Source organism: Empidonax traillii, unplaced genomic scaffold (assembly GCF_003031625.1).
Source record: "Empidonax traillii isolate 1590-97213 ecotype Southwest subspecies unplaced genomic scaffold, ASM303162v1 scaffold589:size398478, whole genome shotgun sequence".
In the NCBI taxonomy this organism is placed as follows: Eukaryota; Metazoa; Chordata; class Aves; order Passeriformes; family Tyrannidae; genus Empidonax; species Empidonax traillii.
The window spans coordinates 304857-321942 of NW_020955782.1; the positions used below are offsets into that span (position 1 = coordinate 304857).

Below are 17086 nucleotides of genomic sequence, written 5' to 3' on the forward strand. Positions count from 1 at the left end.
GGTCACACAGAGTGGTGAGCTGATGCCAAACCTGAGGCATCCCTGGCCCAAACACAAACTATATCATACACCTTAGTTTTCCTGATTTTGTCTCGGTTGTAGGATGACATGTTCAAAATACTCATTTTCCATAAGATACACCCTATAACATGCTGCAAGTATATGACATTTTCATTGGTTACCCAATTAGGAGGTGGAATCTTCAGTGTAATAGCTCAAATTTACTCTCTAATACTAGTACATCCCTCAGACAGGTCTTATCTCAATGTAGGCATTCGCTGCAGTGTGATTTTCAACTCAGATGTTTTCCTGAATCTCAAATACATTTACAGATATATATTCTTTCTCTTAATTCTGCCACAGCAGTTCTTATAGCTTTCCCTGACTTTAGGTAAGATGCTCTTGTGACAAGCTATTTGCTTACTTGTTCTTTTTTTAACTTTCCATTCTCTAGTTTTGTCTTTAATTATTAACACTTCTTCCTTTCTGGTTGACCTATTTGGATACTCACACCTCAACGTTTTCATTACGCTGTAGAAAGGTATCCTTCTGCTTATGTCCCTTTGCTCCACCAGAAACACCAATCTTACAAAGTAAGTTATTTTTCATTTCCCTCATAAAGGGAGAACAAAGGTGTTGGAGGGGTTTCAACCAACTTCCATCTACTATAGATCAAGATGGGACAGACATGGAATCAGGCTGTACTACATGTGCTGCCTTACACCTTCCTATCAGGTATCATGCTCTGCCAGCCATCAGAGAGATATCAGAGAGGCCATCAGACCAGCCAGGCACACGTGCCCTCCTAACACCTCCACAGTTCCCTCAGATGGGTCTTATGCATACAGTGCTCACTCTGAATAAGTCAAAAAACTGCTACCTCTTGCAACACCTGCATAAGAATTACCTGGGTGAAACAGGAAACCGAGCACCATCAGAATTAGTTGACCCAAGGTAACTAACAGTTAGTTATCTACCAGTTTTTAAAATTATGAAAGATCATATTGCATGTATCACTGCACAGATTTTCCACCTTCCCTGACATGTATTGTCACAAACAAGACTACATCCTTCAGAGTAGGGCTCAGGCCTTTCCTGTGAGTGAAGTGCTTGGCATAGCTGGAGCCTGGCTCATTACAGCATAAGAGCTTTTGTCTCATTTTACTCAAAAGTGCTAACAAAGTTCAGACTCAGGTAGCTCAGACCAGTGCTACCTCCAGTTAGACCAAGAACCTAAAGACTCAGCTGAATATTATCTACAGTTTTAAAACTGCTTTTTTGTTTCAAAGTGGAAAGAAGTAATATTTCAAAAATCAGGATTACCCAAGAAGTCATGCCAGGTGGTAGACCAAAAAATATATATTTTTCTTTCCCTCACTGCAATTTATAAACAGGACATGCACAAAAACATACACTTCTTAGTTCATTTGATACCTTTAATAGCTAGGCTGTCAATCACCACCCCCTTCATCCCTTTGAAAATACTTCTAAATATCCAAAGTAAACATAAATCGCTGTCAATAAAAATCTTCAGGAATCAGGCCACTGGCTACTTTACAGGACCTTTGCATAAATGACTGCTGTGAGGCAATGTCAGCAAAAATCAGGCCATACGATTTTACAATGAAATTTCTGTTCCTCATGGTTGCTTTTCCCTCACATTCCTCATTACTTGCAGATGACCCTCCAGTTACAGCTTCTGCCTTAGCACTCTCCTGTTACTACTCAAAATTATTTTCTCCATTCTTTGAAGAACTGATGTCAATAAACAATCTCAATCCTAATAAGTTGTTGAAAGGAATATGCCTTGTTTTATGTAGTTTTGAATTCACTTCCTATATAACCCTCCCAGGCAAGCACTGGTGAGACCCAGCATATGGAGCTTACTATGCAGAACAGTGTGTTTAGATGCTGGCTAGATAGGAGAAAACAATTAAAAAAAATCTCACTGATCTTACGTAAGAATACTTGATCTGACTTGCAAAATCTTTAATATTTTTTTTTAAACATTGGGAAGGGAGCCTTTTTTAATTAAAACATTACCTATAAGTATCTATTATTTCATCTTTTGAAGTAATCCACTGCAGTTGAGATCTCAATTTCATAGAGAGTCTTTCTTTGCTGCCTTTTTTTTTTTTCCCTCAGCATAATACTTTTTAACTGATGAGCACTTTTTTGTAGGCTCTCCCTTGCTGTGGGGAAGGTTTTGAAACATCAGCTCTCTGGTCTGGGCACAGACAATAGATAGAGCTCCAGCATCCTTTAACTTGCTGCTTTTCTACAGAAGCACAAGTGACCTCACATAGGCCAAGTTAAATATATGTGCAGTCTTTGTAACTGGGTCTTTTATACCCTCCAGAGTTCATCTCTTTCTGGTAAACAAAAAATGTCTTAGTTCTCCAAGAGCTACAAGGTCCAATACAGCTGATGCTTTAAGTTAGAAAGAATTAAATTACCTTGTTCTATGTTACTCAAGGTTTCTCTCACACTACACTTGAAACTAAACTGCAGTTTAGTGAAAAAATGTACAGTTTACAATCTGCTTTTTATGAACTACAAGAAAAATATTTTAGGCTTAGTACACAAGGAAGCAAGCACAAAAAGATGTCACATTTAAAACTGAGTGATTTCCTAGTAAAGGCAATATTTATAGTTGCTTTAACTACACTTGATTAATGATTTTGAGTCACCACAGTCTAGATTTTCAAAGGCATTTATCTTCTGAAACATCTAATCGTTGCTTTGTAGATCATTAAGTGCCTAATCTGGTTAAGTATCAAACTCCAGTGTACTTTGTCCACTGCAGCATTAAAGGCTTTGAACATCTAAACTCATTTTTTTAAAAAACTGATTAAAATTAGCAGACCTCCTTCTCCCCCATCTTTTTTTTTTTTTCCATCAGATCAGAAGAGTAAAATAGGTTCTTTCTTTTTGATCTTTGGATTGGCTCCTCAGCTGTGAGATCTAAAATATCGGGCATATAACAAAAACCAATCCACTGAGACAGAATACTTTTATTTGAATATGATGCTTAGATCTGGAGAAAATCCAGTTAACTTTTATAGCAACCTAAATCAAAAGGGATGGGTGATCATAAAAAATAACAACCAGGATTCACCTGCTTTGAAAGCTTTCAGTGGAGCTGCAGGCGGTGTTGGGTGCGGAACTTGAGCTCATGCTCAGTCGGGTACTGGTGCTCAGCGACACCATATCCTCCCGACTCACACAGGGCTCTAACGCACGAACCTTGCCTGAACTTTTCCACAGATCAAGGGAGGTCATCGCTACCTACTGACTAATTCAGTGAACTAAGAACATAGCACCAGCACAGGCAGAATCCTTTATAAAATGGAAACTTCTCCAAGAATGTAAGGATACTCCTACCCTATCTGATAATGCAACAGATTTGATGCGGAGTGTGTTTTCTTATTTGACTTAAGCTAATCTAAGATTGTGCTACTGTTGGAAAAGCTGTGAAGTTCTTCTGTCCTCTCTCATTTCCCCATATTTTCCACCAGGTCGCCTTGCGGTGGCACTAGTTAGGAGCAGACATTTAATTTAGGTAGTGTGTGTGTCCTGGGGCTACAGCATTACCTTCAATAGCTTCAGTGTAAATGAGGTCATGAGTATCCCCACAGAAGCTCATGATCACTATGGTCAACACAAGGGAGGATGGTGGGTGTTCAGGTGGGGAAAAGAAGCAAAGGAAAATAATGTTTCTAAATTGAAAAAAAAAAAAAAAGTTTAGAAGAAATCAAAGACATGCTCTTCATAGGTATTACATGGTTAAACAGCTTTCCCAACTGCTCATATGCATCTACAAACATATATAACAGGCACTGCGTTTTATAGTAAGAAAATTCTTCAAAGCCACGTTTCTGGCTGAGCCCTTATTAAACTTTGGCTGTTGCAGGAACAGGCACATTTTAGGTTTAATTGCAAAAAACATGGCCAGAAAATGAGCTTGAAGATTTAAAAAGCCAGCATGCATATGACATCAGAAAATGTCTGTTTCTGGTCCATGTACACTAATTCAGAGTAGCAAGAAAAAAAACAGAAAAACCTTCTTCCAAAGCTATTACAGGTAATACTAGATACAGGTTAATCTGCAAATTCAAAAACAGGTACTTATAGATTCAGCTATGAGACACAAACATTTCAGATATACTTATACATGCAACACTACTAATTCTCAATAATATGCAATCAGAACAAAATAATTACTCTAAGATATCCATCTATGTGGACAACAGCCTGCATGCTGTTACTATAAAGCAACTAATGGCACTCATATTTGTTTCTATGAGGTTTCATCAGCAGATTACAATATTAAACAGATACAGAACCTTAACTTGCTCACTTCATACATGACACAAAGACAGATAGAAAATTACATCAAATGAAAAATAATGAAATTATTTTCACAAAATTCATAGAAAATCAATAACACCTCATTAAAAACAAAGCAAAATAAGTGTTCATGAATATGGACCATTTACCCTAAAAGTTATTAATAAAAGACAACAGTAACTTATGACTGATAAAGCTTGGTTTTTGAATCACCAATGTGGGAGTAAGCAACATTGTTTGCACAGAAGAAATACTTAGTCATATAAATTTATTAAAAAAAAAAGGAAGCAATAAAGAATTCATTGGTCCCTTGCTTCTCTAGAAGGGAGAAACTAAAGGTAGGCTAAAGATGTGGGAATTATTCAACTTAATGCAGGTGTTTCCATTTCAGCTTCTCAGATCGGATGTCTTATAATCAATGTGGGAAAAAAAAAAAAAGCTGGTTCATCTCATTTTAATACTGACATCTACAGCAAATCATCTGGAATAAACACAATACCCATATTTCTCCAGCATCTCTGAAGGGAACTTGATGCAACTAGTGTATTCAGTAAATGTCTGAGTTTCGAAAGATGACACTCCAGTTATCCAGTTTCTCGAAAAACTGTTTTCAATAATAAATTTAGACATGTATAGCTAAAATCAGGATCAAAGTGAAAATGTGAAAACACCTTATAAAAAGGAAGATAAATCTGTTAAAGTTACTGCACCTGTTCCTTCTAGACCTCTTGTGTGAGAAAGGGGAAATGCTAATGCTCATGGAAGTTCCTTCTGCTATTTCTCCTGCAAGTATCAGAGTGGAAGAAAGCAAAGGAGATAAGAAAAGAAAGGTGTCTGCAACTCCTGCAACAATGGACATTGCCTATAGGCAACACACAATGAAGCAGGTTTATAGGATTGCTTGACAGTTTTACCATTTATCTATCACAAAAGGCAAAAAAAAAAAAGTAGATTCTATTTTCTGGTAATATTTCATAGGGAAGGTTATCAATTTAAATAATAATAAGGAAATGCCTAAACAATTATAATAATCTTGGAAAGCAGAGTAAAAGAATTGCTAAGATTTTCAGTAACACCGAGTGGATTATAAACTAAAGTACTTGTAGAAGTACTTGTAGTAGTAGAGGAAATACTGAACAAAAATATGTTAAAATCATTAACTGTGTTAATATCATATCATATCATAACACATATTAAATTGTGTTAAAATACTGAACAAAACTGTGTTAAATCATACTGAGGTTCATGAGATTCCTGGTAAACAGTACCAGCCCCAGTATCAATCCCTGGGCTATGCTGTAAGTGACTGACCTCCAGCAAGCCTTCACGCTGCTAATCACAACACAGTCAGTGTGGCAGCTCAGTTTTCAATCCACCTCACTGCTCATAAATCTGGTTTGTATTTCATCATTTTGTCTATGATGATGCTACAGGAGATATTGTCAAAAGCCTTTCTAAAGTTTAAATAAATGGCATCCTTTGATCTCCCATCATCGACCATGCCAGTTATGTTGTTTTTGAAGGTTACTGAGTTGGTAAAGCATGATTTCCCCTTCATACAAACATGCTGACTGCTCCCAATCATCTACTTTTCTTATGTTTGGAAATGAATTATAGGATTATTTTCCCCATCATATTCACAAGGATTATGGTGAGGATTACCAGACAGTAGTTCCTGGATCCTCTTTCTTGTACTTCCTGAAGAAAAGAGTCACATCTCCCCCAGTTGCCATGAACTTTCAAAGACTAGCAGGTCAGACCTTGATGCCAGCCAGCTTCCTCAGCTTGTGGTTGCATCCTGCCAGGTCCTATGGACCCAAGCATATCCAGTTTGCCAGATGTTCCTTAACCTGTTATCCCTGTACCAACAGTAAGGCCTTAGTTCAGGTCTTCCCAATCGGTCTCTGGGAAACAGGATTCCTAAAGGCCTCCTGAAGGTAAAGATGGAGGCAAAGGCAGCATTAACTACCTGGGTCTTTTCCATCTCCATCACCATCAATTCACTTTCTGCTGAGTGAAGTTTACACAGTCACTGAGCCCTCTTTCAGAGTGGGCTTTCTAGTTGGAGGAATAAAAATATAACAATAGGTTGTGCAGAAGCATTCTTAACCCTGAAACCAGATAAAGGACAAACTCTAACACTATCTAAGAGTCTCACAGCATTTAGTATGACAAATCTAAACTTAAACTACATTATATTATCTAATGACATATATTATTATCTATTACATATATTCTCTCTAAAGAGAGAACTGCTGATTTTCTAGTTCCAGAATTGGACTTGTATAAATACATTTTGTTTATCCTCAATTCACTGGGTAGAAAATTACATTTCAGACCCTGGAATTCCATCTTGTGAGCCTAATTTTCTTGTCATCCTTCTTTCACTCTTCCATCTTTGTGTGATAGTAGCTCTGCTGCAGATTAGACTTGTGACTTTGGAATGGAGACTTAGCAATTAGTAGAAATTTAATGACTGAATGATTCTCCATAGAGGAGTCAGTAACTGACCATGATAAACCTAAACAGGTCTTATCAGAAGTACTTAAATTGAACATTGAACAAACTGGTACTGAGTTTTAATGACCTTTATGGTAATTAAAGTTTTGTCCTGCTGGACAGACTGGTGATTCAACTACACTAGACCATGAATGCCAAGCCTACATTAGTAACTGGGGCTGTTCTCTGGCCACAAGGCCAGATTGTCATGAAACAGGCAACAAGTGCACCGTAAAACACTATTTAAATACTGGTGGCAACATTCAGCTCTCTCTCGATTCCTCAACTCTTGTCAGCTTCTGAACTGTGCCTGAGAATTGTTAGGAATGTTATCCAGGCAAAATGAGGAAGAAATGGAGCAGCATTGCTAGACAGGGATTTCTCTGACTTGCATACATGGAAGAGGAGAGAACAGACAGGCCAGCAAGAGACTGACTAGCTCAGAGATCCTAAACAAATTAGGAACTACAGGATAAATGAGGTTACAGCTAGAAAGATGACACTTGTTGACTGTCCCTCTCCTTACCATTACACAGACTAAACATCATGCTTAAAAATTATTTTGCCAACCCTTTTTTGCTTGCAGCACAAACTACCCCAGAGAAGGGTTACTCAGAAAAGCAGATAATTCACAACGAATTTAACACAGAGATGCTCAATCTCTGTGACGTGCTCTGCAACTAAAGCATGTTGCCATTACAGCCAACATGAAACAGTAACTCCAAAGACACCAGCAAAACCCCACAGAAAGTCACAGCAATACCCTCAGACAGTTCTGAAATAAACAAATAAAAAAAACCCAGTACCTAAGCAGGTCCTTGTAAAAAGAGCCACTAGATTGCATCACACAATATACATTGCTTAACTACATACATTTTTTCCCTGAAAACAGTGATGTCTTCCTGTAATAGATGGGAAGGATTTCCTCTTTAAATAAATTTTAAGTGCAACTTAAGTATAGGATTAAAAAGCACGAACAGATATATGTCAGGTCTTCAAAATTGTATCTAAGTATAATACAGCGTTTTAACTTTGTGCAGCAGCTATACATTGGGATATCCTGTGCGAAGAAGAATTTAAATTGATCTTATATTGTGAGGTACTGTGCAATTTCAGTTCCCCAGAAACCCCAGTAAAGAATGTTTTGAGCTACTCGAATCAGGTTCCTAATTTGAGATCCAATCTCCCAAATACATAAAAAACACATTCCAAACTAACCACTCTTAATTATAACAATAAAGAAAATTAATATGAGAGCTATGGTTGACTAAATTTTCTCTTTACCCGAAAGGATTTCATTCACAAGGGCATCTTTTATCATAAGAAGTAGTAAAAAAAGAAAAAAAATCTTACAGATAATTCTAGTTATGTTCAAAGAGTTTTCAACAGGTAGTCTTTTGTAACAGATGAACTATACTGTTTACACTCATCTTCAGACAGTCTCTGAATCTAAACAGATTAATAAAATACCGATTTTTAAAAATTCTTGAAATTAAGCAAATATTTTCAGAATCTCCTAAGCTTGTTGTTTAACTTCAGGTACAATAAGACAGCAAAGAAATGAAAATTAAGAAAACGTTGAGATTTTTTATTTCAGAGATTCCAAGATTATTGGGTGCTTTGGATACAGTATGCTTGCTCCAATTAAATATGTAAGGCTAAGTATAAATAGCTGAAAGTTGGTTACCTACACAATGCACCCAGCAAGTCTACTGAAGTATCTGAAAGTAAACAAGCACTATAAAAGAAATACATTTTGAGTTATTTATATGCAGTGCATAGACCCATCTGACTGCCAAGAGAACATATTTCAACGTCATTACCTACATTAACTTATGTGAAGATTGTTCTTCAGAAGAGGAACAAAATATATATCAGCAGGAAGGTTAAATCAAAGCAACTTAGATAACCTTTAAGTCTAATTCTTTTAAAACACTTTGCTGATAAGCTTTTGATTACAGTAAATGCACTACTGTAAGACTTTTAAAGTAATGTCTGTCTTTCATGTAATAAAATTATACGTATTTCACAACTCCCTGAAAAAAATTATTGGCAATCTATCCAATCCATTAGCACAAAAATACTTCTTTATGGGCCAAAGGTGGGCATATTTTTATGGTGATCCCGCTATTCAAGTTGCATCTTAAATCAGACAAAGAGAATAAAATATCCTATTGTGCCTTGATGGCCAAAGAAAGATTTACTCAGAAATAATGTCAACAAACCCTCACAGACTTACTCCACATGGAATGTAGTTAATGCTGCTATCATTAGATGTAAAGAGTGATTGGCTTGTTCTTTATTATTTTAAAACATTTTTGCATGTTTCCTATTTTGCTAACATTTGTTAGGACTCTGATTTTCTATTTATAGAATTTGATACATTTTATATTCATACACTTTTTTGGAGATACAACCAGTATCATATTCATATGAATATGAATTCAGTGCTGCTTCTTGAAAATTATATAAAGACACAAAGAAACCCCGTTATGATTCCCAGAAGACGAGCACTCAGCACAAGCTCTAAGATTTCACTCTACACCTTAATCATTATCCTTTGAAAAGGACATAGCAGAGAGCCAAAGAGTCAAACTGGCAAACTACGTTACCAATCCAGATTCTTTTTTCATGTGCTATTTCTAAGGCAGCACATACAGAAACTTGTGCTGAACTCAGGATTTAAGTGCTACAATTGCTTCACAAGATCTTTCAGCAGAGTGAGGTCTACAAACCCTTAGACGTTCTAAGATTTGAGGTATATTACTGTGTGTTCACTTGAACACTGGAGCCTTTGCTTTAAAGTGGAGTCTTAACACCTTTAAGAACTGATAGTGGCAATCTAAATCTAGGAGACAACTAAATAGTTTTAAAAACAAATGAAAAACAAATCAGAAAACAAATATCCAAGCCACAATAGCAGAAGGAACCTTCCCTGTCTTAACTTCACTTTCCTCCCTATCTTCTCCCTCATTTTCAAGTCACTCTCCAATGGACAAAGAGAGCTCGCTTCAGTCCCAAATACAACTTAAAGACAAGGAAGCATCTTCATCACTTGCTTACAAGAACACTTGGAAATCATTCTCCCCAGTCCATAAAATACCAGCAAACCCAAGAAGAACACAAGTCTGACAACATGCATCAATGACATCAGACTTCAAAATGCAGAATCCAGAGCTTTTCTGTGAATCATCACCCCGTCCTTCCTGAAGAAAACACTATTTAATAGAAACATTCAAGGACTAAAATTCAAGGAATAAAAGAGTATATTAAATAATGTATGTAGAAATATGTAAGAGAGCATAAAAATACAGAAGGCCAGATCAAAGCAAGATATTATCAATTTTATAATTTCTACTAATAAAGCAGCGGTCACTCACCCAGATCAGTGGGTGAACGCACACTCAGTCAGCAATGTACTAATGACATATCTTAACAGAAGGCCCAATAAAAATTGGTGGCATACAGAACCAACATCAGCTTGCAATAGGAACAGCAAATAAAAAATGCTACACCTCCCTCCCCCCTGCATTTTCAATCAGCAGAAGGTCTTGGTAGCAGTATTAAAGAGAAACCAAGCCAATTTTTTCAAGTCAGAAAGGGAAGAAAAGAACTTTTGGACAAGCCAGTCTTGCCTTCCCTTCTGCTGGATCATACTTGTTAAATGCAGCACCATCACAGGTCAATCTCTCAAATATCTCCAAACTGTGCAGGGTGCCACTAAGGGTATCATAAGTGAACAGCAATTATCATATGCAGATTGCAAGCATGCATTATTACCATGCAGTACAATTTATTCAGAGAGGAGGTAGGATATTCATATCTTCACCAAATTAAAATACTGAACACAGATCATTATAAATCAAGACACATACTGTATCCATGATTTTAAGCATCCTTATTAAAAGTAATTAGATTTTGGCAAGTCTTTCTCGATTAACATTGCCAGTCAAAAGAAAAAAATAAGTTCTACATACTAGCTGTTTTATCTCCATGACTCATGAAAGATTAAATAATTTATTCATATCACTGTTGAACAACTTTTGAATATTTTTCTTACATACAACCCCCTCTCTTTCTTTTATTTTCATCATTACAATTTACATGCAAATATAGTGTCAAATCAACTTACTTTTTTTAGAAAGTGACTTTGCTAGACTGTATGCTGGTCTGAACTCCAGAAATGCTTTGAGAGAATATCTCAAGACTTCTAACTGCGATAATATTTTCACTGAAAAAAAAAAAAAAAGGTAGTGAATTTGTTACAGAATACTAGCTATTCTGTTGTAAAATCAGACTAGCAACCCACATTCTTACTCTGGGTATCTGTGTAAAGTATTGTTAACCACTGACCTTCGTTACATTAATTCACAGCAACACCACACCGCTTTTACAAAAGTAGAGATAACATGTTGTCCCACAAAATACATAGAGCTTACTTTGGCTGGGAAGACAACACCTGAGGCACAGGCATACCGTCATGATATGGAGGTGTGCCTGGTCCTGGGAGAGGCAGAAAAACCTAAATATTTTTTTCACCTTCTGTTGTTAAAAACTGACACATCAGTGCACAAGCATTATTCAACAATAATACAGACTACCTGCATATGAAAATGATCCAGGAGAAGTAAAAAAAAGCCTACAAGATACTAATAACAGTACTAAAATTGGATTTTCAGTGGTGCTTACTTAAACAAACATCCCCAACTCACAATATCAATGGCTTCCAAGTAGAACTTAAGCGTTATATTTTTTAGCATTTCGACCTTTTCAATTTCGGTATTGTTTATTCTATTTTCTACAGAAACGTCAACATTCCCAGCCAAAATCTTTGCTGCGTATAAAGAGGAAACTCAAACAACCTTCCAAACCAAAATAGGAGTAAAAACTTTCCCTACACTTCCCTAGATTAAAATTAATAAATACAGATTAATTTTCTTCAGGTTGATGTGCTTTTGAACATGTCAGCATAGACATTTAACGTAGCTAGGTAGCTCTCTCAAGACATTCATTGGAGCCTTCATTGCCTACTATGTCTTCATACAGTTTTTTCTTTTCTCACTAAAAAGTAAGGGTTTTATCATGGAGATTACTCAGATTAAGAAAAGACACTGTTCATTTCTGCATGGTCCTGCCAGGGCAGAGTTCAGTCACGGCAATGATAGTATGCTGAGCTGAAGGCATGTCAGCAGATACGTACAAACTCCACTAATTAAGATGATGAATCACTCTACTGACAATAAATGGCCCTATAATGTTGATTTCTCCCTTGTGCCTGGGTTATTTTTTTTTCTTTTCGAAGATAACCATGAAATAGTAAAACTAAGATTTTGATATCAGCAGTTGATACTAACCAAGCCCTGAAGCATGCAACAGATCTAAACATTTCAAATTTAAAGAACAAAAAGAAATTAAATGCTTTGGGGAAGAAGAAAAAGGTATATCTGTGCAGTGTATTCCTTTGGCAATGGCATGGTTTCTCCACGCAGTCATAGTTTCTGTCCTCCCCTTGCCATGTGGGAGCGAACACAATACCCCAGGGATACCACTGTTTGGTTAGTCCCGCCCAAGCATATGTGAATGACTAATTTCATGATGGCAGGACAGACAGATGTGTCACATTTCTCAGGTTTCAGTTTTCATTTTTAAAGAGTGAGCTTCCAGCTATCACAGTTTAGAAAAGGTATAAAACGAGCCTATCGCATGCAAGATGCCTTCCCAAGGCTGCACCAAGTCTGAAACAAGAGTCCCAATGTATGAACTGACATTTGTCCTTGCACCTAGATGCCTTGATGTGTCACTATTCACTATTTTAGTAGTGAAGCTCTTAAGGATAGAATAAAAGGAAAGAAAACAAGAGGTGCATTACTTCAGACTAAATTGCAACCATGTCCTAAACACGAGACAGGTTAATGGTGATATAAAAGACTTAGCAGAGATACGGGGATTAGAAGAATGTAGAGGAGACAAAATGAGAAAGATTTAAAATATTTCTATTAAGTGATGAATATGCTGAAACAAGGAAGTAAGAATTACCACATTCTTCAGAGGGCTTCAGCACTGATCCAGAAGACTGCAGAGAAAGTCTCTCTATACTTATATTATCTCTCTATACTTATATTATCTATCTATCTATCTATCTAATCTCAAGTGCTCAAGGTCAGGTTGGGTAGGGTTTTGAGTAACCTAACATAGTGGAACATGTCCTTGCCCACACTAGGGTGGTTGGAGTATATGGATTTTAGAGGCCCCTTCCAACTCACACCTTGATTATATGATACAGCCCTGTTTCCATTCTAACCTACATTTACAGCATCAAAGACAATGGTTTAGAGGACTTCAAGCTTACTTTGTTAACCTGTTTTCAAAAGCAAATCAAGTAAAGCTTCTCCCATGCTGACCTACCAAATGAAAGACTACACCCATCTTTCCATCATGCTCCATCAATTGCTTATAGGAAGCAATTTGCATTACCTTTGAGTTAAGTGCTCTTGAGTGTACAGTAATACATCTGCCTTGGATTTCGTAAGCATAATGGCCATGTTCCAGAAACACAAACTACAGGAAAGTGCTCATACCTGACACAGCACCAACAACGGAGTATTACTTCGAATGTGACATTTTGGGCGGGTGGAAAGAGAGGAGAAAGAACTGCATTGAAAAAAACCAAAACAAAACCAAACCAACACAGAATAAAGGCGACATCTGAGTGGGCACAACAGAGTATGGGTGTTGGAGACCCAACACAAGGCTAATATTCAATATGCTTTTTCTAAAAAAAAATGTTGATGTATGGAAAAAAAGCAAAAAGTAACAGGAGAGAAAAAATAAACAAACAAAACAAACGACCAAACACAGAAGTAATTAAGGAGCAGAAAAATAGTTCAAAGGTAAAAAGTAGCAACTGAGATACAGGTAAGATATAGAGGTAGATAAGATACAGAGGGTTTATCATGTCCAAAATAATGTGCTTTGACAGTCACCAACAGACCACATCACCTTAGGAGGAACCTCTTTAGACACTGGGAAGCCCAGGAGCCTTGGGCATGTCTGAGTCACATGACATGAGATCTGATAAGGCTTTTAGCATTTTTTAATTTGGGAAGTAGAATAGGAAGGAGGAAAAAAGCTCTATTTCCTAAGGTGTTGAAATATTTCAGCAACCTTAACAAAGGTACAATAGAGGTTTTAAATCCCTCACAAACAACGCTGCCCTGTGTTATCTTTTAACACTGTATTAATATTCCTTCACCAGTGTTTCAGCTCTTGAAAAGGTACCCATGTAAGTTTAGCTGTCATTACGGAATATAAAAATAATATTTAAATAATCAATAACACTTTTTTAATATACTTTACAGCTCTTCAAAGACCTGTATGATTGCACTATTTCCCCCTGGAAAATCCCAATGTGTGAAAATCCTAATTTTTGTCTGGAAAGGAAGATACCTTAATTTAAAAACCCATATATTTTTGTTTCTATAAAGGATTTAATTTTCTCTGATCACTTGCAGCAACACATCTTCTATTTCAGTAGGGATGAGCTGGTATTGATTTTTCTCCCCCCTAGAACCTTTTAAGTCCTCCTAGTAAAGATGACCTAATTGTTTTCCAACAAATCCTTTGTCCTCATGCTAATCTGTTGCCTATTTTTAGGCATATTTCAAATAATAAAAAAAAAACCAAGCACAACAAAATATTCCAGACTTGCCATCAGCTTGACTGAAATCCACTCTTACACCTTGTTCCCACTTCTTAACAACTAAACTAAATTATTAACTCCTGACATTACAGGCTCCAGTGCAAACCAGGAATTCAAAGCATGCATTTGACTATTTAGTGATGTTAATTTCTGGCTACACACAAAAAATAAAATAAATAAATCAGCTAGACTGAAAAGGTCTGCATATCTCCAAACCACTCTCCTCCAGAAAAGCAATGACATAAAGTATTAGAGCAGCAAGAGAGAGTCTTATACTGCTTTTAAGTGGGAGTTAGGAAAAATGCAGTTTAAAGTTCTAGAGAAACAACTGGCTTTCTTTAAATGCAAAGTATTTAAAAATAACTCCTCAAGCAAGCAACATGAAATCAAAAATATGAAGTCTCTCTTTTTGGTTCCATCACTTTAACTCTAATGGCTGACATAATTTAGCATGAAAGGGCACTTGATTAAATCCATCTGTGAAAACTGTCTTAGGTTTTAAGCCAGAGTAGGTTCTGACTGGAATCAAATACCAAAAAGGGTATAATATATTCCATCAACGAACTATTAAAATAGCATTTCCTACCTGAAAATATAGACGGTCTTTTCTTAGGACGCCTTGGATGTATAGGGTCTATACTCCTAATATTTCTTTGAAACTTTCCTTTAAAATCATTTTCTAGCAGGATGTCGGGTGGCAGGCTTCTCCGTCTTGTTGTTTTATAACGAGTCTGATAGGAATTCAGTTTACTTTTAGTCCTGAAGTACAAGCTGTTGTCATCAACTGCCATTACAGAGCACCAACTCTTAGAGCCACCCCAGGAAAGCAAAGTCAGCCCGGAGATCCAGAAGTATTAGGACTAGTGGTTACAGAGCTGAGCAATCTCAGATGTTCTCATGCTCAACTCACTCGCTGGGGAAGTTGAGCAGGTTGATAGGTGTGTACTGAGACAGGTGTAGAGTTACTGCATTGCCCCTCCTTGCATCACTGAAATAGCACAGGGAGGAGACAGGCCAAAACAATTTGTTTGAAAGTTTTGAGGTAATTAGCGAGTTCAACAAACCTGAGCTCAGCAGCACAATCTCTTCAAAGGGGGAAATACAATTTAACATGAGGCACTGTCTAGGGTTAGTATGGTTTATATTATACCTACAGCATTTCTCAGATCAGTTCATTATTACTTGGTTAACTTGGCAAGTTAAACAGGTGCTGCTAAACCTTGCAAAAAGAAAATTATGTGAGATGAAACAAACAAACCAATCTTCCCCCCCAAATCCCAACAATTAAACAAAAATAACACACACAATACAAACCAAACAAACAATGACAAAACAACAACCAATCACCCAACAAAACAAACCCCAGATGCCAGTCTAGGGACCTGTTTGGGGAAAGGTACAACCTGAACAGTATGTTTAGGGGTTTAGCCCTGTCCTTTCACAACACTACATTTTAAAGATTGATAAACAATCCAAATCACAAAGGTTTTTTATGGCCACAACCATCAGTTTGGGGTTTTTTTTCTCAAGGAGCAATGTTATTTCCTACTGAAGAAATCTAAAATCTGACATAATTGATTTCTATCTCTATGTAACTGCTGAATAACAAAAATAAGACATTTAATTATGTGTATACCAGAACTGGTCTGTAAATTCTCCATTTAATTAAAAGCTAAGGTACTTATCTTGTTTTGTTTCAGTTATCCCAGTGAAATCTTTTGAGCCTCCCAGGGATATGATATTCCTTTCTCAAATGTTCAGAAAGAGGAAAAGACAAATCCTAGCATTTTCTGCTAATTTTCTTATTGAATTCTACCATAAATGGGTCAAAGCAAATTAGTGAGTTAGAAGTAACAAATCTCCTAACTACATACATTTTGCTGTTAAAAACCAGTAACACCTAACATGGCAAAGTTAATAAGCAGAGTGATAATTCAAAGGGAAAGCAAACAATGTTTTAACCATTGATACTTAGGAAAGACTAATTTTAACACCTCAAGATTAAACTTGATTTCTCCAATTCTTTTAAAACTTTAATGACTTTCCTAAAGATAGGGTACACTGTATCATTGGTATAATGATTGGCTGCTCCAAATATAGTTTTTGTACGAAATTCAGTACAACCTTTATTATTGCTGACGAAAAGTAAATGGTTCATCCATATGTTTTTGGAAGGAATGGGAGAAATTATATATCTCAATATATTTCTGTGTAGCTTTTTAGGTATTTATTGTGTTAGAAATGCAGATGGATGGAAAGTCTGCTAGATTTTGTCTTGTTCCTCTCAGAATTGTATTGCATTTGGCTGGAAGTTGAAATTATGAATGGAAGGATCCAATTTTAAATACACTGACTCAGAAATCACACCTTCAATTCAGAAAAGCTGATAAATTAAACAAAAGTGATTTAAACCAAATAAACATTAAATTAAATATCTAACATTAGATAGCAAAGTAATTATTTCTGATCTTGCTGAGTATTCAAAAGATCATGAGCTCTGTTTATATGTGGAAATAAGCTTTTGGAAATTCTACTGGA

The 17086-nt window shown here is 36.4% G+C and overlaps 1 protein-coding gene across 3 annotated transcripts in view; it reads right to left on the reverse strand.

The window, feature by feature from the left end:
* The window catches only part of FRY (FRY microtubule binding protein), a 235081-nt gene that overhangs the window by 172054 nt on the left and 45941 nt on the right, over window positions 1–17086 (reverse strand). Inside the window, exons 1-2 of one of the 3 annotated variants that reach the window (XM_027898285.1) lie at window positions 15135–15339; window positions 10982–11080 (exon numbers count right to left, since the gene is read on the reverse strand). The exons of 1 other annotated variant lie outside the window; for it this stretch is intronic. In XM_027898285.1, the coding sequence (XP_027754086.1) occupies window positions 10982–11080; window positions 15135–15339 (304 nt within the window). Of the gene's footprint in view, window positions 1–10981; window positions 11081–15134; window positions 15340–17086 lie in introns of those variants that run through there. One more of the 3 variants, XM_027898289.1, reaches the window with a different exon arrangement.